This window comes from Scyliorhinus torazame, chromosome 21 (assembly GCF_047496885.1).
Source record: "Scyliorhinus torazame isolate Kashiwa2021f chromosome 21, sScyTor2.1, whole genome shotgun sequence".
In the NCBI taxonomy this organism is placed as follows: domain Eukaryota; kingdom Metazoa; phylum Chordata; class Chondrichthyes; order Carcharhiniformes; family Scyliorhinidae; genus Scyliorhinus; species Scyliorhinus torazame.
In genome coordinates this window covers 23,548,634-23,573,848 of record NC_092727.1, presented here as the reverse complement: position 1 = coordinate 23,573,848, position 25,215 = coordinate 23,548,634, and the positions used below count along the sequence as shown (strand labels likewise).

Here is a 25,215-nt window from a genome sequence, read left to right as displayed (position 1 = left end):
GAAAATGCCTCTTTTTTCACAGAGGATGATTTGTTAGTTCCTCACATTCACCTTAGAATGTGGCCTTGCATTTTCAAACAGTTTGCTTTGTCTCAGTTCAAATTGCAAAATTTCCAGTCAGTTGAAAATTGAAAAGTCACATTTTCAAACGTAAAGAGGCAGTGCCTTGTGCCAAGATGAAATATTAACCTGAGACCCTGTCTACCCTATCAGGTGAACATAAAATGCTCATTCTAATCCTATGAGCATGAATGAGTTTTGAATAAGTTAAATCTGACCCAAAAGATCCAATAACACTGTTAAAAGACGATCAGGGGAATTGTCCCAAATGTCCTGGCCGACATTCATCCTTCAAACTAACACCACCAAAAAGGTTATGGGGCAAGAATCTTGGTGGTGGGATGCAGCCCATTGTTGGCCATTGCTGTCAATCGGATTTCCCATTGAATCCATCCCATGCCGCCAAGAAACCTGTGACGGGGCGCACCATCAGCGGCACCAGAAGCTCCCCCCCGGCGATAACAGCGGGAAGATCTGGTGTACTGAAAATGGTAGAGGATTATTCTTATGGCATTTGTTTTTATTCATTCTTGGGACGTTAACATTATCGGAAAACTCAGCATTTATTTGCCATTTCTAATGTGAGCCACCTCCAACTGAGTGGCTTCTTGGTAAATTTCAGAGAGGCGTCAAGAGTCAACCATATTGGTGTTTGTCTGGAGTCACATGTAAAGCAGGGAATGAGTTTCTCTCCTGAGAGGAATTTGTGAACGAGATGGGTTTTACAACAATCCAGTAGTTTTATGATCACTATTGGTGAGACAAGAATTTTATTCCAGGGTCATTCATTAATTGAACTTAAATTCCTCCAGATGTCAGGGTGGGATTTGAAATTAGGTTTCTGGAGTGTTAGTCTCGGCCTTTGGATAACCAATAATATTATTATGATGTGACCTTCTCCCAGTGGTATGATAGAAAATACCCAAACATTATCCCTCAGTAATGTATCATGTAAAACTATGTCTATTCACTAATGGTTCCTTTGGTTGAGACAGTGAGTGGCAGAGTCAAATAAATCAAATAGTATTCACTTTTACAAATCAGGCTAGGGCTCTTACGCCATGACACTGTTCAGAACATAAGGGCACAGTTTTGGCAAGACTGAGATCAGTCTCAAAGAACAAAAGAACAAAGAACAATACAGCACAGGAAAAAGCCCTTCGGCCCTCCATCTCAACTGAGACTCCATGAGCGAAATTCTCCATCCCGCCCCGCCACATTTCTGCCCCGACCCGCCGGCGGGATGCTCCGTTACACCGGCCGGTCAATGGGGTTTCCCATTATGGGGCAGCCCCACGCCGTCGGGAAACCCCCGGGCGCCGGCAAAACGGAGACTCCCGCCGGCGGAGAATGACGCCCCATATGATTGAGTAGCTTGGTAGCATTCATTTTCTGGGTCCACTCATTTATGTTCACTTGGACCTGGTAATACAGGGCATTTAACATGGGAACATATCATAGTCAGACATCAACACTTGTAACGGAGGGGGTAAAAGGTAACATTAAACATTGAAGAATTAATCTTTTTTAAGTTTAGTTCTCTGAAACTATTAGATAACCTGGAAGTATGTTTGAAAATAGATAAAAATTGACAAGCTGCTTGAAATGCCGTACAATGGTTAGTGGGGAAAGGTTTGTACTGTGGCAAGTATCCAGGTGATTGATGTTAATTTAAATTAATGGCAGTAAAGCCTCTAAAATGGAGCAGTTGAACACAAGGGAGGAAGTTGAGCATTAGGACATTTGTGAAGATGTATGTTTATAATGTAAAGAGGTTTGGCAGTTAATCAAGGGAGTATAATTGAATTCCTAGAGCGAGGAACCAAAAAAAATGATCAAAGCTGCATAGAAACAAGGTTTTATTTTCTACAAAATCCCCCCACGTAGGTAGATTTATTATTTAGAATGTAATGTATTAGTTATTACAATTATTTAAATATTCAATAATCATTGTGCATGAATGAATAACCACTTCCCCTGTTCATGTGTGCCATTAGACTTCAGGATCATAGCAAATTGTCTATACATTTTGATTATTATAGTAAATGTGGCACAATTATTTACAGTAGTTCCATTATAATTGTGGGCATAGACATTTTTAACATTAAAAAAAAATTTAGAGTACCCAATTATTTTTTTCCAATTAAGGGGCAATTTAGTGTGGCCTATTCACCTAACCTGCACATCTTTGGGTTGTGGGGTGAAACCCACGCAGACACGGGGAGAATGTGCAAACTCCACACGGACTATGACCCAGAGCCGGGATCGAACCCGAGTCCTCAGCGTCATAGGCAGTAGTGCTAACCACTGTGCCATAGTGTCACCCAGGGCATAGACATTTATATGGGAAGTTGACAGAAAGTCTTTAAATCTGTAAGATAGGTATGTGTTTTTAAAATGTATTCTTGCTCGAGAGTTATGTTATAAATTTGACCTTAACTTTTCAAACATTTGTGTGCTCACTGGGAACGTTGCACCATCTTATTCTATGGCAGTTGGAGTTCATTCCATTGGGCAAATGGAGAGGAATGAATATCATTAACGGCAGTAATGCAGATGACATTGATGCTTACTAGACAAACATACTCAGAAATGGTCGAAGTAAAACGTGCTCAGAAAGGATAACACAGATCACAAATCCATTTAGACAAAAGTATCCCTGTTTCTAAGATTATATATAATAATTTGATTACATTTGTTCTGCTTAAACCCGAACTGTCGTATGATTAGAATCTGTACTGTCGGATCAAGAGGGACAATTTATAGATCCTTCTACCACATCCACCTGAATGACTTAATGCAGTCAGTGTGTCCAACCTATGGCACTTAAATATTTCAAGAAAAATGCACAGATGTCTAAAAGGTATTGTTTCTTCAACGCAATGGACCAGGTTTATTGCATAAAGCATTAGATGCTCAACTAACTCGTTTAAAAAAATCTGAATTAGAATTTTGGACCAAAGGATTGAATTTGGAGTGGTATAGAATGCAAGGAGAATGGTGGGGTACAATGAAATAATAAGCTGTGGCAATGTATCTTATACGATAGTTACACCACGTTTACTTATGGTGGGATTTTCCGTGCAATCTGCCGTGTGCTTCGTGGTGGTGGAAGCAGCCCACTATTGGCCAGTGGCGGGAACTTCTGGCCACGTCATTGTCAGCGGCATTTCCTGTTGAATGCACCCCATGTGCCGTGAAGCCGGAGGTGGAGGCGTGCTGTCAGCGGGACTGTAAGATCCCACTGGCGTGAACGGCTCGAAAGTTCCAGCCATTGTGTTCTAATGCCACTCCGATCCAGGTTTCTTCATACCCAGATTCATCTCCTCAGTGTAGTGGCAATGGGATCACGTAGAAGGTCTATTACATCTTATGACTCATTCAAAAGGTAGAAAATAACATACAATAAAACCAATGTCTGCAGGCTAAAAGCTACCATGTCAAATTTATTTAAAGATCAAACAATACACAGAACCAATAATTCATAGGAAGATTCTTAACCGACAAAATAATTAAATTAAAAGTAGTGAGTCCATTAGGTGTGTAAAATACCCTTTTTAATACTGTATTTGTTGCAGTTTGCTGAGTAACATAACTATTGGATGATGCAATAATGTACAATCCTAAACCAACTTTCCAGTTCATCAGCGGATTGTGGACCTTTTGCTCAACCTGAAGTCGAACAACAACCAGAGATATGTCATGTCTTCCATAATATATTCTATTTCTCAAATGTAAATGAAGCCTGCTAAGTTTACAGGCCACAGAACTTGTTTTCATGCATGCAGCGTTCTTAGTGGCTCACTGACCCATTAACCTAAATCTATCTCTTCCATATTCGGCATTCATGAAAACTTCTGTTTGTTAAAAAAACTTTTGTTTTGTTGAACGAAGACTTTCAGCTAGTCAGGGAAAATCCCGTCAGGATAGAAAATTATTGGCCAGTTCAGAATTTTGGTTATTCCCACAAATTTGAAGTACAGGCCAAGCCACTATGGACTATGCATGATGTGCAAAAGGAGTGGTCCTACGAATTGACTATCTGAATATCCTTTACTCATTCCAAACTTTATCTTATTCTTGCTGAACAATTGAGCGAAAGATGTGAAATATTCTATATCAGTCATGGGAAGAATCTGAATTTAGAGCTGTTTATAAAAGTTCGACTGAGAGGTTGCTCTGCATAATGAATAAGATCAACCTTTGATCTAAATGTGAGAAGTTTACCCTTCAATATTCCTGAATTTGAAGTTCTCTTGAAATGCAAAGCTGAAATTTGCCTCTTTTGCGCCAATTCTTGTACATTTATTTTCCCCCTTACTTGCCCAGAACATAATAAGTAACATATCAACAGAGAGATGACAGGCCATTCTGTAACTAGATAATAAAAAGATGTGTGACTGATATTTTTCTTAGTAGAAACCACACAGTTTGTATTGATATTGCAGTTATAAATTTGAAAATGCCTGAATAAAAGCTAAAGCAAAAGGTTGAGATTTTTAGAATCATAGAATCCCTAAAATGCAGAAGGAGGCCATTCGGCCTATCGAATCTGCAGCGACCCTCTGAAAGACCACCCTACCTGGGCTCAATCCCCCGACCTATTCCAGAGACACAATCTTAATGGGCAATTTAGCATGGCCAATCCATCTAACCTGTACATCTTTGGACTGTTGGAGTAAACTGGAGCATCCAGAGGAAACCAACGCAGACACAATGAGAATGTGCAAACTCCACACAGACAGTCACCTGACGTCGGAATTGAACCGGGTCTCTGGCGCTATGAGACAGATCACTGTGCCACCGTGCCGCCTTAATAGAATAGAACAGAATCCCTACGGTGCAGGTCTGGCCCATCGAGTCTGCACCGACCTTCTGAAAGAGCACCATACCTAGGCCCACACCCCCATTCAATTCCCCCTAATCCCACCTAACCTGAAAATCCCTGAAATCTAAGGAGCAATTTAGCATGGCCAATCTTTGGACTGTGGGAGGAAACCCATGCAGACACAGGGGGAATGTGCAAACTCCACATTGACAGCCACCCAACGCCGGAATCAAACCTGGGTCCCTGGCACTGTGAGTCAGCAGTGCTAACCACTGTGCCATGCTGCCCCTGTTTCATTCTTTTGATGTAATCCCAGGCTTTTACCTCACGACAATGCCATTGCACTCCTGTCAATTATGTCAAAAAGAATAAAGGGATTCTGGGATATGGTGTACGGGCCGGAGAGTGGAGCTGAGTCCACAAAGGTGAGCCATGATCTCATTAAATGGCGGAGCAGGCTCGAGGGGCCAGATGGCCTACTCCTGTTCCTAATTCTTATGTTCTTATGTTCTAATTATTGCAGTGTCACCTCGAGCAACCTGATGGTTCAGAGATGAACTTCAACATGTATGTTTGCTTTGACTGATTTTTGGCAGCCAAGCATCCTTTTGTTTTGAAATAAGATTTGGAATGTATTATTTGCAACAGAAATTAGAGACTTGCATTCACATGGGTAAAACCAATGACTTTGATTTATCTCCTTGAACAATAATGAAGAGGATACAAAGAAAAATAATGGAATAAAGCACGAGACAATAAGATAAGGAAATAATTACTGAGGAAAAGATTTTTAAAAATACCAGAGGGTAGAATAAAAGTTAGAATCCATGATTTATTGTGCGAGATTAAACAGGGCTGTTGACAGGACAAATTCTGCATTATTCACTAAAGTGGCAAAGTTCAGACATAAAAATCAAGATTTTATAAAATTGAGTTGATTTATTTCAATGCGCTCTCAGTTTGAGCAGAGTCTCCTTATTTGTCACATGAGCTAATAGCCAGGTGTACAAAGTAAAGCATCTCTTTAGATAAAGGGGAGAAAGAAAAGTCTCTCGTTTGTAACACAGCAGCAACTAAAAAAAATGAAGTCATTAAGATATAAACTGTACAAAAATAAATAGCTTTAAAAGGAAGCTTAAAAATAACTACACTCCTTCATTGAAGGTATATGATACCTCAGGTACTCTATATATAGTATTGGAATGCTACATCTGAATTAGGTTTAAAATCTTCAATAAAATATACACACAAGATGTATGGGACTGATATGTAACAAACTATTATAGACACACCAAAGGCAGTAACTCTTAATTCTTAAATTACAGTTCTATGATTACAAGTTTGTCGTCTTCGCAATGGCCGACTTGTCGAGCGTTAAGACTGAAACAGCAGCATATAAGAAAATCTTACAGTATATTAGCCTAACTTCTGAAAGGCAACGTTCTCTATCATCTGAGGTAGATAACTATCTGGCAAAACAACAAAAAGAAGATATACAGTGGTATTTTCTGTCTTACTACATCAAACAGGTCTACTTTGTTGACCTATTTGGGTCAGTTAGTGCATTTTCTCCATTTTCCTATGGCTACACAACCCTGAAGCTAAGCAAGGTTGCGTCTGGTTAGTAGGGGCTGTCAGATTGTATTTCTTCTTGAAAATAAAATAGCCATGTTTAGCACTCCTGTAGGAAGCACTCCTCAGTCACAGATTTGGGTTGTTTGGAAAAATCGCATTTATCGCCTTCTGCAGTTTTGCCAGTGTATTCAACACATAAAGCAGTCCGCTTCCTTTCCCCCTTGCCACAAGTTCTTGAGCAGGTAGACCAAGCACCCAGCTGCCAAAGTGGGCATGGCATATCAGCACAGGGTCTGATGTCCTCTGGCTTCAATGCCCAGTTACATTCCAAGGACACTTTGCCATCATTGTCCTTGCACTCTACATTTCTCCTTTGCCAACCAGATCCACAGCTCCGAGAACATTCTGACCATTCCCCAAGAGTATACTGAGAGGTCATGGATTGTTTGATGGCATTGGGGGACTTCTTGTTTACTTTCACCTTCGGCTTGCTGAATAACACATCTTTGGGGATGAAAAAACTGTACTTTACCCTGGGAAGCAATGTATCTATACTAATGGACAGCAGCTGAATTGTCAGTGGCTCTTGCAGTTGTTTGAAGCTTTGAATTCTTTCCAAGGTGGTAGAGGACCCACTGTACTTGAGAATAGCCCCTCCAATTGGAATATCGTGTTCTACTGTTATCACTGAATAGTCTCCATTCAGAATGTACTTATCATCCAGCAACTTCACAGCCAGGTAATTACCATCATGTTTAATCCCTTTGTGGCTCCGTTGTTTGATATCTATATTGGTTGCTCCAGCAGGGATTGTCACAATGTCATTATATCCATACCTAGGAAGACAAAAAAAAACCCAGTTAAATCCATAAAAACTAATGTCTAATTGCAATGAATTCATTATTGTTGCTGGGTGAAATGAGGTTCTGCCACAATTAAGGGTGTTCTTACTTTGAATGAAGAATGCATTAAACGCAATCTCAGGGTTCTGGAATTATGGCAGAATTATCACCAACAATTTCTGAATCTTTGATGGAATCTCAACAAAGTAAACGTGCGGCGATGAAGGAATGTTCCCTTTATTGTTTAACGTATTTATACTGGGTTGAGGTCCAATTTGCCTAAAATCTCCATCATTGCTAAAATCATGGAACTATTGAGTCCATCATACACCTATATTCATGCTAACTCTTTAGCTATAGCGGACTCCTCTAGTTCCATTTCTCTCCTTTTCCTCGGCATACTTTTATATCTCTCCTTTTTCAACTTGTTATCCAGATTAGTTTGTGCCTCAATAGCCAATTGTGGTATGTTTGAATAACCATCAGTGTGGAGAAAAAAAATAATCAATATTTATCCTTCCACGAGTATTCCTAATGCTATGCATCTTTTTAAAATCAATTCAACAATTCAACAGTGACCCAAGCTGGGAATTGAACCCGAGACCCTGGTGCTGTGAAGCAACAGTGCTAACCACTGTGCTACCATGTCGCCCTTTATCACAGGTATAAATCTTCAATCCAATATTATTCCAATGACTATTGTACCCTTTCCATGACTTGGAACTCCCGTCCAACAATCGGGTCCCCAGAACACCAACTGTCATCGAACTATCCTTTTATACAAATTCAGCAATACTGACTCATTTTTAACACCAATCGCCCGATGTATAAAACCCAGAATCCCATTGCCTTTTAAAGGCCTTTGCTATCTGACTTCCAGTTTTTATACATCTATATCTGTAAAGCTAAGGCTGCCTATTCCACCACTCTTGCACCTTACTGTTTTGGGTATACTTCCCTTCATTGTATTTCCCCCCCAGGACATCCTATTTCATATTGCATTGCATCTGCCACTCATCTGTTAATCTGTTTACATCCGCCTGTAATATCTTCCATTCTTCCTGACAATTTGGTCTTGTCTTTATTTGATTTGATTTATTCAATGCTATTATTCTTGTGCCGACAAATCTTTGGTAAAAATAAAAACAAAGTAAAAATCTCCCAACATAGCTCCGTTGGACCATAAATCATAGGAGCAGGCGGGCCATTCAGCCCATCGAGTCTGCTCCACCATTCAATGAGATCATGACTGATCTGATAATCCTCAACCACTTTCCCGCTTTATCTACATAATCCTTGATTCCCTTGCTGATTAAAAATCTGTCTATCTCAGCCTTGAACATGACCCAACCTCTACAGCCCTCTGCTGTAAAGTATTCTACAGATTCACTACTCTCCTCATCGATGTCTTAAATGGATTACCCCTTAGTCTGAGATTATGCCCTCTGGTCCTAGACTCTCCCACAAGGGGACACATCCTTTCAGCATCTACCTTGTCAAGCCTCCTGTGAATCACATAAGTCTCAGTAAAGTTGTCTCTCATTCTTCAAAACTCCAATGAGTACAGGCCCAACCTACTCAACCTTTCCTCATAGGGAAATCCCTCTATACCCAGGATCAACCTAGCGAACCTTCTCTGGACTGCTCCAATGCCAACATATCTTTCCTTAGATAAGGAATGACCCACATCTCGCCAATCTTGAAATACATGAATCTGTTCGCTTACTCGTTGTACCAACCTTTTGAGAAGCATTTGGGACCAATTTGACTCCACTCATTCAGGTATTTCAGATTTTTAAATTTAATCTATTTTTGTTTCCCTTCCAAGTTTGTCAGATATCCAGACTTAGTCAGGAGGATTTAATGGTGGAGTATATTTGACTTCTTTACAGATTCACTATTAATTGGTTGTCCAAGATGCTTTGTAAAGCTAATCTGGGCTGCAGGACCTTGTAGGCTAAGAACAATGGACCATAATTTGAGTCACTTCAGTGCAGACAAGGCAAACTAATGTAAACTGGATTGGCAAATGGATCAGGTACTGTTTAAACTAGATTCTGTGTGACCCAGAAAGAGGGGTGAGCAATCAATAATGCCATCTGCTGGGATAGCCCTCCCCAAAGAAAACAAAGGTTTGAAAGTCAGTTAGAACTAAAATTAAAACTTAACTCTTGTCAATGAGGATCTATCATATCAATCTTGTAGCCATAGATCCAACCATTATATATACTTTAAGAGATCTATGTAAACGTTTTTGTCATGTGTATGTTATTGGTAATTTGTATTCATGGTCTCTCTCATTGTTTGTTCACCTCACACCATCATCTTTGACTAAGAGAGTGGAAATATCCTTAAGCTTGTTTTCTTTCATTCCCAAAGTAACAAGCTTGCAAGTGACCAATTCACCCTTTAGAATATGTCTGAGTAATAATTCAAACAAGATATCTAATTAAGAATCTAATGTGCGAGTAGTTTAACTATTGCCTACCACAGACAATAGTTTAACCAATACTACCTCATCAGTAGTTTATCAAATTTGCTAAGTATTTTTCTCCAGCTGCAAAATCTAATCATATAAATATTTCTAAAATACTAAGCACACATCTTCCACTGTATCGGATAGATTTGTCAGCCGGTTTTAATTTTGAACAGCGTAGAAGCTACGATAGAAATGGACGTACTTAGACTTGGTCAGAGAGCCACTTATTTTCCTGCATGATGAGCTATTCCCATCACAGACTGCGCACTTGTCAAATCTCTTGCTGGATCCAATGACATGGTCACAACCCGCTTTTACGCATTGACCTTGAACACAAATCGATGTTGTATCAGGACCACACGACGTTCCATCAATCACCTGCAACACCAATAATGTATTTAAATTAGTTTCCATTCCATCACCATAAAGATATTTTCATGAGCAACATTTCAAAATGTGATTAGTAGAATGGAGCATTGATTTAAACCAGGGTCAAAATTTCTCAGATGGTTGAGTTGCGCTTCCCACCAAGCAGAGCAAACCAAGTGCCCCGCAGCTACGCCACTCCCAAATGAGCACTCAGTGGCTGCAGGTTGATCTTCCCCCACCCCCGCCCGACCTGGGAAGGAGTCCTAGAGAGCTGCCATAAACATCTAGCTATGACTGCAGCTCTTGAACACGTCAAAAACAGTTCAGTGCTTTCTACCATGAAGAAGAGAAAGTGAAAGCACTTAACTCCTAAACATTTCAGTTAGGTTCAAAGCAGGGTACTTGAGATACGTTCAAGCGTGAAGGGAAATAAAAATAATCAAGTGGCTGTCTGGAAGCTGTTACCCTGTCAATTGCAGCCTATTAAAAGCTATTTCTCTTTGAAAGTGAATAGAAGTCTTTCTGCGCAAAGGATCGGAGAGGGTTTAAAGCCTTGTAATGTGTTTTGACTTTCTAACAGCTGCTGCTTTCTTGACATCTATCTGAGGCAGCAGGGGTAAGGGGCAAATAAGTGAAAAAGCAGTGATTTGTCAGTGTTTCTGCCTGGACTGCTCTTCAGCTTCCAGGCAGGTGTGACTGATTGGCGGTGGGGTGGGGGGGGGTCTCTGATGAGGATGCTCTGATATAGAGGGCGGGGGGGGGGGGGGTGTCTCTGGTGGGCCTATCGTATGTGTGCTGTGGGGGGAGGGGTGTGTGACCCAGCCAGTCCCGTGGTGGTGGTGGGGAGGATGCCTCCACATGCCAGCGTGGGGGGTAGGAAGGATTTGCTCTGTGTAGGGGGGAGGGCAGATGGGGGCCAGCTACTGCTCCTTGCTATTGGGCCTCCGGCTCAAAGTGACGGCCTAATAATGGGATTGAGAAAGGAATCCCTTGCGTTCCCCACTATACATAAATTTGCATGGCTGGGGAGAGTGAATTGCTTTTGGACACTGCTCCGAGTATCAGCGCAAACCAGAAGCAATTCCGGCAGATCATCCAAAATGGAGAATCCAACTCTTTATATGTTCCGACCAAAATCTATAATAATATACAGCATGATTAATTGTGTAGGACAGGCATATAAAAATTCCATAAAAGTTTGGAGTAGGCATTAGAAAGGAAATTTGCAGTGTTTTCCAGTCTGACTGAAATAACTTTCTTTCCTGAAGCACAAAAGGTTGGGAATTTTACATCAGATTTTTAGTCTAGAGGATTTGATAGTTTGGACCCAGTGACCCTTTTAGTTACGAAATTAGGCTTCAAGGTGCCATTTGGTGTTAATTTATTATTAACATTACGCGTGTTCATTTATCTTTCCCCACACTGTTGTATTAATGGTAATCATTTAGGTGAACAGGACACCAAAATAAGCCTTGATCTAATTGGCTGGTCTAACAAGAAATTAGTCAACATTGACATAAAAGTGTCAATTTGATTATATATCTGAATTGTTTCCTCAGGAAAGGGAAATTAGGAAGAGGGTATTACATCTGCAGTTTATGGTTTCTTATTCCGCCTGCATAGAGTTTAAACTGCTAATTAACTACTGTCGCCAACATTGGGCTGTGAAGAATTTTTTTTTCAGTATCATAACATTTTACATGCCAGAAGGAGGCCAATTGGTCTTTTGCCAGCATTCCAATTAGTCCCATTCGTCCCATTCCACAGCCTTTTCTTCCATCGCTTTAAATTTCTCATTTCAAAATATTTTCCTTGCTTCCATTTTAAAAGCTCTTTTCAACACTGTTTCTAACATGGCTTCTGTTTAAAAGTAAATATTTCCTCTATTCCTTCCCTTTGTTATTTTGGTGTTCGTCTTAAAATGTACGTCCTCTGGCATAAATTTACTGATTTCTCCTAGTACAGCCCCTCACTTATCAGATTCATTGAGCAGGATTTTCCACACACCCCCGTGGTGTGTTTTGCAATGGCAGAGGCAGCCTGCCATTGGCCAGGAGTCGGATCTCCCAGCCCTGTCGACAGGGTTTCCTGTTGTTCGCACTTTCCGCTGTGGCGGGGGATCGCCATTGGCGTGACCGCAAGATCCTGCGGGTGAGAATGTCTGAAAATTCCGCCCGTAATATCCAAGCCTATCTGACGACTGTATGTGCAAGTACCTATTGCCTCTATTAAAATCAAAGACAGACGCCGTTTTTTTTGGCCTGGTGGATCCCATTGTGGTTGATGCGGTGAGCTAGTCAAAGGTCCATTGACTTTGAAGGGACTGGAATATCTTGCCGGTGGGCAGGACCGGAAAAACTCACAAAGTAATTTCATAGAAATATGTTAAATGGACATTAGTACTGGAAAGCAACAGGTTTGGGCACTAAATCCTTTTCTGACTATTTTATGAGATACAATAAACTAATACAGTCAACCAAAGTATCAGATTTTCAGAACTTGTCATTTGAAGTTACTTTTCAGAAAACTGTAAAAGGACCCAACATATTTTGCAGTTGGCCCATATGTAATTATTTGTGCTTTATTGCAAAGAGAAGGAACTTTGCAGAATATATTATTTACTTTTATGATGCAAAATTAGTGTCTCCAAAATAATTAAATGCAAATGCCACAATATAGTTAAAAGCCTTCAACTGATCACATCAAAGCTTGATGGTGCCAAAACAATGATTCATAGTTATAATTCATCCATTGCAATAAACAGAGCACCGAGGTGCTGACAGCATGGCTATTATCCTTGACAATCTGGCCAGTATCTAAAAATAATTAAACATAAAAATGTTTCAATATCCTTTAAAAATGCAGCATATAGCTGAGTTACGTTGAGGATACCCAGTGGTTTCTTATTTTATCTTATTCTGCACAAAAGAAGAAAAATGCTTGAGAATAGGATTTGTTGATCATAACTGGGTGTTTGAAATCCCAGCAGCGAGTGATGCCAGCATTGGAATGTCACTCTTTGCTGCTGTGTACATGCCTTTGCTTTGTAAGTTTATGGTGGACGGTAAAAAAGTAAAGATGCTGGAAATAGAGGGCGGGATTCTCCATTTGAGAGGCGAAATGCTGATGCCGGTACTGAAGAGGGTGGGTGTTCCATGGTCCCGGTGGGGGTTCGACTGCCAGAGCCATTCAGGACATGCTAATGGGCCAGCATGCGTGGAACTAATGCAATTCCAATGCATTGGCGTGTGATTTGCTGCACTCAAGAGCCTGACAAGCTGCAGCTGCAGAAAGTACTCCACTCACCGCACATTGTCATTCCAGCCAAGAACATGGCACCGAGCGGCCCCGAGGTTCGCGGATGCAGAGTTGGAGATATTGCTGAATGCCGTGGACAAGAGGCTGGACAGCCTGTTCCCTGGGGTGGGAAGTAGGCTGCCACCCGCCGATATCGCGGGCCTGGGGGGGAGGTGGCCGAGGCCTTGAGCGCCGTGAGCCCCACCGTGAGGACCGGAGAGCAGTGCCATAAGAAGCTGCACAGCCTCCTCTGGGCAGCCCGGGTGAGTCACCAACTCCATGCCCCTGGTACCAGCCCATCCTGCACACCCACACCCATCACCCCCGCCTCCCCGCACCCCCATGAGGCCTCGACCAGGAGGACCGGAAGGCAGTGCTGGGTGAGGATGGGCAACTCCCTCAGGCCACCAGGGTAAGTCACTACCATCATACCCTTGGTACCACCCCCACACCACACACCTGTAACCCAGCCACCCCTCTCGGAGGCGACCAAACCCCACGGGACAGCAGTCCACTCGCATCCCACTCTGCACCAGGTGCTAACACCTATAATGCCCACTGTGGCTGGGTGCCCTGCACACACAGGTTAAAAGCTGTGGATTCCCTTTGCTGCCCATGTCCAAGTGTCTCGTACTGTGCATTATCTGTACCCCAGGAGTAGGCGGCCCACAACCGCCAGGAGCAGGAGAAGACCGGAGGGGGCCGCAGGACCTGTGGCCCCTCACAGTCATGGAGCAGAGGGCAATGGACCAGGTTAGCGGGATGGGAGAGCGGGCAGTCGCAGAGGCTGAAGTCGGCATGGGACATCCCTAAGGCAGTGAGTTAGCTCTCCCCACACACAATGCCTACCCATGATCTCACAACGTGTCCCCTCTTGTGTCTTGCAGGGCTGACGAGGCGGAACCGACTGGTATCCCTTGCCACCAGCCGCAACCGCGCAACACTCTGGAGCACCAGTCTGGGGATGACACCGACTTCTCATCACAGCTGTCACCAACACCTTGCACCATCCCAGGGACTCTCTCCTCGGTGAGTCATTTTAGTGAAGAGGCTCCATGGACACTTTCTGGTGCATACGGCACATCAGGTGGAGGTAGGAACTCCCGAGGGGGCGGATAGCCAGAGGGCGGCACAGCCTCAGGAACCAGCTGCCGTCCAGACAGATCTCGGGCTTTAGGAAAGGACGGACCCATCAGTGTTGGTTTAGGACAGCATGAGGGGGTATCAGCAACCATCCACTGCCTGAAGGTGCAGTAGGAGGTGTCCAGGAGCAGGAGGCGGTGCCAGTAATGCATGCCACATATGCCGACACCACACGGTGGCACCCGCAGTGGAAACTTTGGTTGCGAGAGTCACAGTCATGGGTCAGGATGATCAAGGCCTGGGGCACAGTGTGCGGGCATAGACTGGGTCAAAGAACAGGGCAGCCATGTCACTGGCAGCCATGTAGCAGGGCCACATGGATAATGTTGCAGCTCTACAGAGCGTGGCCCAGTCACAACAGGACATGGCTGCGGACGCAGATATCATTGGCCAGGGGGTATGGAAGGCGTCCAACATCACCATAGTTTACTGACAGTTGTGCCGCTGTCAGGGCCAGGGGGAGCAGTTTAGGGTGGGCAGGAGATGGGCTGTGGAGTCGGGTGGACGGGCATGGAACACCATTGCCGCAGCCGGCAAGGCAGCCATGCAGCTGCGCACACTGCTAAGAGCCCACATTGAACCTAGTGCCATGGGTTGTAAACTTGTCCCCCTAGAATATCCCCCTGATGCCCTCTGGCTCCAGCTGACCCATCAGCTGTGTGGGCACAGTCCAGCACAACCAGTGCCATCTTTTTGGCTGGGATAAGTGTGTGTGGGGAGTGTAATGTGTATGTGCGGCTGCAGCTTGTCAGCCTCCCGAGTGTCGATCACAGACCCGGCAAATCATTCTTCATTGGAATCAACTGTGATCCATGCGGCACTGGTGCTAGCACCTCGACGGTAGCGGAATCGGTCCCGGTGCGGCGCCGGTTTTTCTGTCGTAAAGGTCTATGGATTCTGCGTTAGCATCCACCCTTAGTCTTGTGGTGGTATGTATTAGGGGTAGTACGGTACCTGTGAAGCCGAGACAGGTGACAGGTCCCCGGTCCTGGTTGGATCTGCCGCCTGATGGCTCCGCCCAGAAAGGTGGAGTATAAGAGCCTGAGTTCTCCCAGCAGCCGCATTCTGTAACTGAGCTGCTGGGGAACAAGTCTTGCTTAATAAAGCCTCGATTTACTTCATCACTTCTCGATTTGAGTGAGTAATTGTTGCGCTACAATTTATTAAGCAAGCTTAAAACTATGGAGCTCCGGATCGCCCCGGAATGTCTGCGAATCAGCCCCCATGAAGCAAACTCGGCGGCCGTGTTTAAACACTGGCTAGCATGTTTCGAAGGTTACCTTCGAACGGCCCCCGGCCGGACCACGGAAGATCAGAAAATGCATGTCCTGCATTCCAGGGTGAGCCCAGAGATCTACACGCTCATCGAAGACGCGGAGGATTTCCCGACGGCGCTCGCTATGCTGAAAGGAGTCTACATTCGGCCCATAAATCAGGTCTACGCACACCACCAACTCGCGACGAAATGGCAAATCCCTGGAGAATCGCTCGACGAGTTCTACAGCGCACTGTTGATTTTGGGAAGTAACTGCAACTGCCCGTCGGTGAGCGCGAACGAGCACACGGAGCACCTAATCAGGGATGCTTTTGCGGCAGGTATGACTTCTTCTCAAATTCGCCAAAGACTGTTAGAGAGAGACTCGTTAGGACTCACAGAGGCACGGGCCCTTGTGGCCTCCCTCGACGTGGCCTCCCAAAATGCCCGTGCCTATGGCCCCGACCGCGCGGCAGTCCCTTGGGCTCCGTGGACCCCCGTTGTGACCGACTCCCCGGCACCCCCACCCCCCCGCAAGCCTGTGCGGCTAGAGCACCAGACCATCCCGGTGGGCCCCGCTGCTATTTTAGCCGGCAGGCGAAACACCCCCGGCAGCGCTGCCCGGCCCGCTCAGCTATTTGTAAGAGCTGCGGCAAAAAGGAGCATTACGCAGCGGTGTGCCAGTCCCGGGGGGTCGCCGCAATCTCCGTGGGAGAACGGGGACAGCAGACTCAACCCCCCCAGCGATCCATGTGCGGCCCGCGGGCACCGCCATTTTGGATCCCGGACACCACGCGGGGAGGATGGGCGCCGCCACCTTGTGACCCCCCCCCCCCAGCCACGTGCGATCCATGGACACCGCCATCTTGGCTGATAGCCAAGGACCCCAGCATAGACGGCTCCACAGGGTCGGAAGAAAGCGCCACGATGCAACAACCAAGACTGGCTTCGGTGACCCTGGACCAATCGCGGCCCCAAACGCTCCAAATGGCAACAACAACGGTGCTGGTCAACGGGTACGAGACGCCATGCCTAATCGACTCTGGGAGCACGGAAAGTTTTATCCACCCGGATACGGTAAGACGCTGTTTTCTTTCCATTCGTCCGAGCACCCAAAAGATTTTCCTGGCAGCGGGATCCCATTCCGTAGAGATCAAAGGGTTCTGCATCACGAACCTAACGGTGCAAGAGAGAGAGATTAAGAATTATAGGCTTTATGTCCTTCCCCAACTCTGCGCTCCCACTCTCTTAGGGTTAGATTTCCAGTGTAACCTCCAGAGCCTAACGTTCCAATTCGGCGGCCCAATACCCCCACTCACTATCTGCAGCCTCGCGACCCTCAAGGTTGAACCGCCTTCCCTGTTTGCGAACCTCACCCCGGATTGCAAACCCGACGCCACTAGGAGCAGACGGTACAGCGCCCAGGATCGGATGTTTATCCGGTCTGATGTCCAGCGGCTGCTGAATGAAGGCATAATCCAGGCCAGCAATAGTTCCTGGAGAGCCCAGGTGGTAGTTGTGAAGACCGGGGAGAAGCAGAGGATGGTCGTAGACTATAGTCAGACCATCAATAGGTACACGCAGCTCGATGCGTACCCTCTCCCCCGCATATCCGACATGGTCAATCAGATTGCACAGTACAAGGTCTTTTCCACCGTGGACCTCAAGTCCGCATACCACCAGCTCCCCATCCGCCCGAGTGACCGCAAGTACACGGCCTTCAAGGCAGACGGGCGGCTCTACCATTTTTTAAGGGTCCCATTTGGCGTCACGAACGGAGTCTCGGTCTTCCAACGGGAGATGGACCGAATGGTTGACCAGCACGGTTTGCGGGCCACGTTCCCATACCTCGACAATGTAACCATCTGCGGCCATGACCAGCAGGACCACGACGCCAACCTCCGCAAATTCCTCCAGACCGCTAACGCCCTGAACCTCACCTATAACGAGGAAAAATGCGTTTTTAGCACCAACCGTCTGGCCATCCTAGGATACGTAGTGCGCAATGGAGTGATAGGCCCCGACCCCGAACGCATGCGCCCCCTTATGGAATTTCCCCTCCCCCACTGCTCCAAAGCCCTGAAAGGCTGCCTGGGCTTCTTTTCGTATTATGCCCAGTGGGTTCCCCAGTACGCAGACAAGGCCCGCCCGTTAATCCAGTCCACTACCTTCCCCCTGTCAACAGAGGCCTGCCAGGCCTTCAGCCGCATCAAAGCAGATATTGCAAAGGCCACGATGCACGCAATCGACGAGTCCCTCCCCTTCCAAGTCGAGAGCGACGCATCCGATGTAGCTCTGGCGGCCACTCTCAACCAAGCGGGCAGACCCGTGGCCTTTTTCTCCCGGACCCTCCACGCCTCAGAAATCCGCCACTCCTCAGTGGAAAAGGAAGCCCAAGCCATAGTGGAAGCTGTGCGACATTGGAGGCATTACCTGGCCGGTAGGAGATTCACTCTCCTCACTGACCAACGGTCGGTAGCCTTTATGTTCGATAATGCACAGTGGGGCAAAATCAAGAATGACAAGATCTTGAGGTGGAGGATTGAGCTCTCCACCTATAACGATGAGATCTTGTATCGTCCCGGAAAGCTGAACGAGCCGTCCGATGCCCTATCCCGCGGCACATGTGGCAACGCACAAGTAGACCACCTCCAAACCCTCCACGAGGACCTCTGCCACCCGGGGGTCACTCGATTCTACCATTTTGTGAAGTCCCGCAACCTCTCCTACTCTGTTGAGGAGGCTCGAACAGCCACCAGGAACTGCCAAATCGGCGCAGAGTGCAAACTGCACTTTTTCAGGCCAGATAGAGCGCACCTGATAAAGGCTTCCCGTCCCTTTGAATGCCTCAGTTTGGATTCCAAAGGCCCCCTCCCCTCCACCGACTGCAACGCATACTTTCTAAACGTGGTGGACGAGTTCTCCCGTTTCCCCTTCGCCATCCCCTGCCCCGACATGACAGCGGCCACAGTCATTAAAGCCCTCGGCACCATCTTTACACTGTTCGGTTTCCCCGCGTACATCCATAGCGACAGGGGGTCCTCCTTCATGAGCGACGAACTGCGTCAGTTCCTGCTCATCAAGGGCATTGCCTCGAGCAGGACGACCAGCTACAACCCTCGGGAGAACGGTCAGGTAGAGAGGGAGAACGGTACAGTCTGGAAGACCGTCCCACTGGCCCTACGGTCCAGAAATCTCCCAGATTCCCGGTGGCAGGAAGTCCTCCCGGATGCCCTCCACTCTATCCGGTCGCTGCTGTGTACCACCACTAACCAAACGCCTCACAAGCAGCTCCTTGTCTTCCCTAGGAAGTCCTCCTCCGGAACGTCGCTGCCGACCTGGCTGGCAGCCCCAGGACCCATCTTGCTCTGAAAGCATGTGCGGGCGCACAAATCGGAACCGTTGGTCGAGAAGGTTCACCTTCTCCACGCAAACCCTCGGTACGCCTACCGACGGCCGACAGGACACGGTCTCCCTGCGGGACCTGGCGCCCGCTGGAAACACACACACACTCCCAACACCAATCACCCCCTCCCTCCAACCGGCGCACCCCACGACCGCTCCCTTCCCGGGTGGATCGGTCCTCCTCCTGTGCCCGCCCAGGAGTAAAGAAACAGGGACGAACAGCGCAACGCTCCCAGAGACGACAGTGCCCGAGCCAGCACCTGCACCACCACCGGGGCTGCGGCGATTGACAAGGGCGACCAGGGCACCCGCTCGAATCGTGGAATCTGCATGAAAGAAAATCTGTAAATAATTCTGACAAAACCTGTACATAGTTAACTGTTGGGCTAAATGCATAGCCACTGTACGAAAATAGTTCCAGGACCAGCCTTGTAAACCCCTACCACCATGCGAACCACCACCCCGCCGGGTTCTTTTTTAACAAGGGGTGAATGTGGTGGAATGTATTAGGGGTAGTACGGTACCTGTGAAGCCGAGAGGCTATTGGCTGACAGGTCCCGGGTCCTGGTTGGATCTGCTGCCTGATGGCTCCGCCCAGCAGCCGCATTCTGTAACTGAGCTGCTGGGGAACAAGTCTTGCTTAATAAAGCCTCGATTGACTTCATCACTTCTCAACTTGAGTGAGTAATTGTTGCGCTACAAGTCTCACCCCTGGCTCTCGGCTCATTTGAGCTGCATCTCTGGGTCCAGCTCTTTTTTTCCTCTAGAGCGTCAGCATGTGGCTGCTATTCTTGTTCCTCATCAGAGGTGCAGGTAGAGCAGCATAAACTGCTTCCTTGCCATAGTGGCAACAAGGAAGTGCAGATCAAGGTGACTGAAGTCCAAGAAAGACAAAATAGCTCCCAGGGAATTGGAAATTGCATGTCAAACAGTAAGATCACTCTATCAGAAAGTAGGTGAGTTGCAGCCTCATGCTAAAGCATGGCTGCAGCTCTTCAGTTTCATGGCTTGAAGGCTTCCCAGCCTGTCAGTTTCACCGAACATGCACTCCCTGCTTTTTTTTCTCTCATCTGGTTGTCCTTGGCATGCTCCACACAGCTCTGGAAATCTGCTGTGAGGCCTGTTAAAGCCAAAGTTTGGGCTCAAATCCTCGGTTAATTGCCTCTTTAAATATTGTAATTACAGGGCGGCATGCGGCACAGTGGTTAGCACTGGGACTGTGGCGCTGAGGACCTGGGTTCGAATCCCGGTCCTGGGTCACTGTCCGTGTGGAGTTTGCACATTCTCTCCATGTCTGCGTGGGTTTCACCCTCACAACCCAAAGATGTGCAGGTGAGCTGGATTGGCCACGCTAAATTGCCCCTTAAGTGGAGAAAAAATAATTGGGTACGCTAAATTTATTTTAAAAAGTAAATATTGTATTTACTTACCGACAGCTCCATAGGGGCGAGCAAACCCGCCTGGGTTAAGCTGGAGTTTGGACAGGATCATGGTGAGTTTCCAACCCGATGCCAGACTTTTCTGGGCTTTAAGTTCCACCTCCTTCATCCAACCACCCGTACCCAAACCCATTTCCTTGTGGCAGTACTAATTCTGCCCCATATCTGCAGACCACCAGCTTGAGTTTCTAGAGCAATGGTCCAGTAACATAACAACAGTGCCTTCAATACAGATGACTTATTCTTGCAATGAGCGATTCATTTCATTTAGTAAAAAAAAAGAATCAATTATCAGGCCTGCTCTCGAGAACGTAATGCATCATCGGGATGAAGTAACATGGGAACCTGACAACATAGTTAGATACCAGGAAGTATCTCAAAAATACAGTGTCATGATATGCAGACATGCAGATAATAATATACAGACAGGCACAGACAGGCAGCTAATGAACAAAGAGAACAGGACATGACCAATGAGCAGGCAGGACACTCAGGGGTGGTATCTCACTATAAAAGGCACGAAGCACTCACACTCCACCTCTTTCCACTGATGAACATCTACAGAGTGAGTCAGGGTGTATTTACAGTATCACACCTCCAGCCCGTGGCTAAGAGCTAGTCTGGTTCAGTCAGACAGAGTAACCACACTTAGGTTAGCAGAGAGTCAAACTCATAGAGAACTGTGCTAACTGTGCTACTGGTTCAATAAATCAGGTTGAACTAACTTCAGGGTCTGGAGTACTTTTGGTTAAAGCTGCATCCAGTTGCAGCCTGTGTTATCCCAGAGTACATAACACAACATACAGTATTACTGAAAGTTTAATTATTATGCTGTAAAATGACTGAAACAAAAGTAAAATACAGTGGATACTAAAATACTGAAATAAAAACAGAACACGCTGGAAACATTGAACTGGTCTGGCAGCATCTATGGAGAAACAGATGTTGTTTGACCTGTTGAGTGTTTCCAGCGTTTTCTGTTTTTAGTTATAACTGTAAATTACTGTCTATTCTAAAGGAGGTACTTACTTTGGATTCAAATACTTTAAACTCGGTATTCCCTCTGTCACGGCAGAACAGTTTACATCGATCTCTTGGGGAAACGCCAGAATATTTGGGTAACCAGTTAATCGTGTTGCCAACAAAGTCTTTGTAATTCCTGCTGTTGTACTTTTCGCATTGCTCCTCTCTGAAGCTTTTTCCTATTGCAAAATAAACAGAGTCTAGAAGTTATTTTCTTTGTGTCACACTGGGAGTGGGCCCTCTCTTATTTTAAAATATTTACTCTATTGTAATATGACTCAGATCCAAACTGCCAAAAGCACAGGCGCTTTTCAGAACAATGTAACAGCACAATCTGTGTGCCAGACAAAATTATAATACGCTTACATTTCTGGAATGAATAAGGTTGAAGTGTATGGTGTTCCTTTTAAACCTTGAAAAACAGCATTTTACAAGAAGGCCAAATGCAAATTAGTCACAGGATTTCTAGACAGCATTAGCATCCCTCGCATATTTCACTCCATTTCAGGTCCCTTGGCCAGTACCGTTGTGATTCACAGAGTGGATCCAACCCAACTGATTGTGGAGCATGTGTTTTGGACCAGGGAGTGGAGGAAGGTTCTCCAATTGTCATTGTGATCATCAGGTACTGGTTGTTGGAGACGTAGGCGGCAGGAGGTACTGGAGACCCAAGAAGATAAATTTTCCACTTCACCTTCCATATGCGACTGGAATGCCTGATGCTGCTACTGGGACTTAAGTGTGATGTCTCATGCCTCAGCACAATCATCCATCAATTTCTGAGCACAATAAACCAAAATATTTCAACGCTCACATTTGATCTATATCACATATTTGGTTTATTTGTAAAGTGTTAAAGTTAAGTGTTTATTCATAAAAAAAAGACTTGGGGCAGATGGGACATGTGTGTTACCATGGTTGTGATTCTTAATGGCATTGGGGTCAGGATCAGAGGCAGGCCAGCCTGAAGTATGGTGGTTCTCTGCCATGATTCCGACCTGGAGTCATTTTCAATGAGGGTGGCTTGGGGGGCAGATTTGCTGGCCGCCAATTATTGTAAATTATGAAGTCTAACAAGGTCCCGTTCTTGCATTGACTGGAACTTCGAGTCAGCAATGCGAATAGCCCATGTTGGACTGGACCATGTCTAGTCCAATCCGATGGGCTCAGGGGAGGTGTGGAGGATCCCTGAGAGAAAACCTGAGGGAACCCCTCACAACGGACCCAAAATGGCAACTGAACCACAGTTGCAGCAGTTGACAATCTGTTAGAGGGGTTACTCCTCCAGGATTATGGCTAGGGAGCTGTGGCATTTTAAAATGCATAACTTACCCACCTTTGCTCCTTGCAGTCTCCATGATCGACTCCCAGCTCGGCCAATGCGGCTGCTAATCACAGACTGCTGGAGGTCCTCCCATTGCATACCATCCCTGATTGGACGACCAGTCTGCTTTCTGACCTTTAATTGGCTGGAGATTATGGTGGGGGTGTCTAAAGTACACTTTGTGGGGTCAGGAACCATAACTGGTTCCCATGTCTGGTTCCTGACCTGGGATTGGAAATTTTATATCAGAAAGTATATTTCAGACAAACCTGTCAATGAAATGGAACTGATGGGTTATGATTGGTGAATGTGGAAGAGCATGTGACCTATTTACATTTCAGCGGGGTAAATATTATCTTCTTTATAATCGCACTTATTCCATAGGTCATCTCTCCAATTGTTCATAAATCGCTAAAATGATCCATTTACCATTATTGTTCGGACAATCTTGTGTATTGCAGGTACGGTATCGTGTTCGCTGTCCTTCACAATATTTTCCACCATTTTGAGGCACTGGATCATTGCATTCTCTGAATGAAAACTGCACACCTCCACCACAAGTTCTGGAACATTCTCCCCAGGGGTTCCAGGACCCCCAGCTTCCTTGGACTACAACCTGCAAACGAGACAAAAGCTCAACACCCGCTTCTGACCACATGGTGTCTCAGGAGGCCATGCCTGTCGACTTTAAATAAATTTGTGCAATTGTATCACAATAATTATCGTGTGCTTAATCCTCAAATAGCAAAGAAAAATAGGCAGCCCCAATCATAGCAATTCCAATCTTCTACCAAGGCTATGGTTCTCATTTTTAAAAAATGCACCACTAATAATAATAGCTTATTGTCACAAGTAGGCTTCAATGAAGTTACTGTGAAAAGCCCCAAGTCGCCACATTCCGGCACCTGTTCGGGGAGTCCGGTACGGGAATTGAACCCACACTGCTGCCTTGTTCTGCAATACAAGCCAGCTATTTAGCCCACTGTGCTAAACCAACCCCTCTAACTTTGTCTCTCACATTCCATCAATGCTTTTTCAAATGATCACCCACAATTATTTATGATGTTGCAGGCTTTGAACCCCCTTACTCCATCATATATACATGTGGAAAGGATGGTCACTGCAAGATTGTGTCTATGAAACAGAGATGCTAATAGATTTGTGGAAATTGGGTGAAGCAATTGGTCCAGAAATTGTCCTTAGACTAGATTTAAAATCTAGCCCAAACACTTTTCCACTTAGAACAATGTCAGTATCAAGAACCTCTTAGGCTAAGAACATATGCCCAATGCAACTTAAATTTCCCTCGACTTTGTCCCAACTATCGGTCTTAACTTCAAAAGAGCACTTTCTGTAGCATTCAGAATTTTTCCCATGAAACATTATGACGTCTTTGAAGGACAGGACCAACTTTGGCCGAATTATGGATAGTTTTGTTCTGTGAACATGGGATAGGTTGATGCTATATAGCTTTTTGCACAGGACACATACAGGAAGGATAGAGAGAAGACTTTCACCCCATCAACCTGGGCTGGATTCAAACCAAATAGCAGGGCACCCAATGTCTGTGGCTCCTCTGCCTATTTCCCTGTCTATCATTTTTACATTCCATTCTGTTTCATAACTCCAACCTTGTTATCTGATCAGGACACTAATATTAAATGGCACTGTTTAATACTGAAGTAATACGACAACATTTACAACATCTGCAATCATTTAAAAATCAGCATTCACTTTATTTGTGAAACATAATGAGTTTTCTCAAACTTACTATCACATTGCAAAGGTTCCTATGTGGACGTATTATGGGGCGGGTGGGTGGGGGTAATCTTCGATTACTGGCTGCCCATTATTTGCCCAAGAAACAAATCATAGATAGTTAAAAGTTTAGGGTGGGACAACCGGTCTACATCTTAGGGCCCCACACCCGCTTTATGTGATTTCCAGGTAGTTGTTCAAACGGGTTAACAGCACCCCTGCTTGTTTTGGGCAGGAGGAAACTCACAGATGCAAACTGAAGTCCTATTCTGTTGCAATACAACACATTTTGTGTTATGAAAGTGCTGCTGCGACCAAGTGAACTACTGTCCTAAACAAATTGAGAATGCTTTTTAAAATATTTTCTCAATTTTTTATTCTTAATACACAATTATATTTTGAATGTCTTTAAAACCAT

The 25,215-nt window shown here is 45.4% G+C and overlaps 1 protein-coding gene across 1 annotated transcript in view; it reads right to left on the bottom strand.

Moving 5' to 3' along the window:
- Positions 1–5,695: 5,695 nt before the first annotated feature.
- The window catches only part of LOC140398220 (A disintegrin and metalloproteinase with thrombospondin motifs 8-like), a 41,843-nt gene continuing 22,323 nt past the window's right edge, over positions 5,696–25,215 (bottom strand). Inside the window, exons 5-8 of the mRNA XM_072486617.1 lie at positions 23,469–23,655; positions 21,722–21,894; positions 9,987–10,162; positions 5,696–7,299 (exon numbers count right to left, since the gene is read on the bottom strand). Coding sequence (XP_072342718.1) covers positions 6,561–7,299; positions 9,987–10,162; positions 21,722–21,894; positions 23,469–23,655 — 1,275 coding nt within the window. The 3' untranslated portion in view covers positions 5,696–6,560. The remainder of the gene's footprint in view (positions 7,300–9,986; positions 10,163–21,721; positions 21,895–23,468; positions 23,656–25,215) is intronic.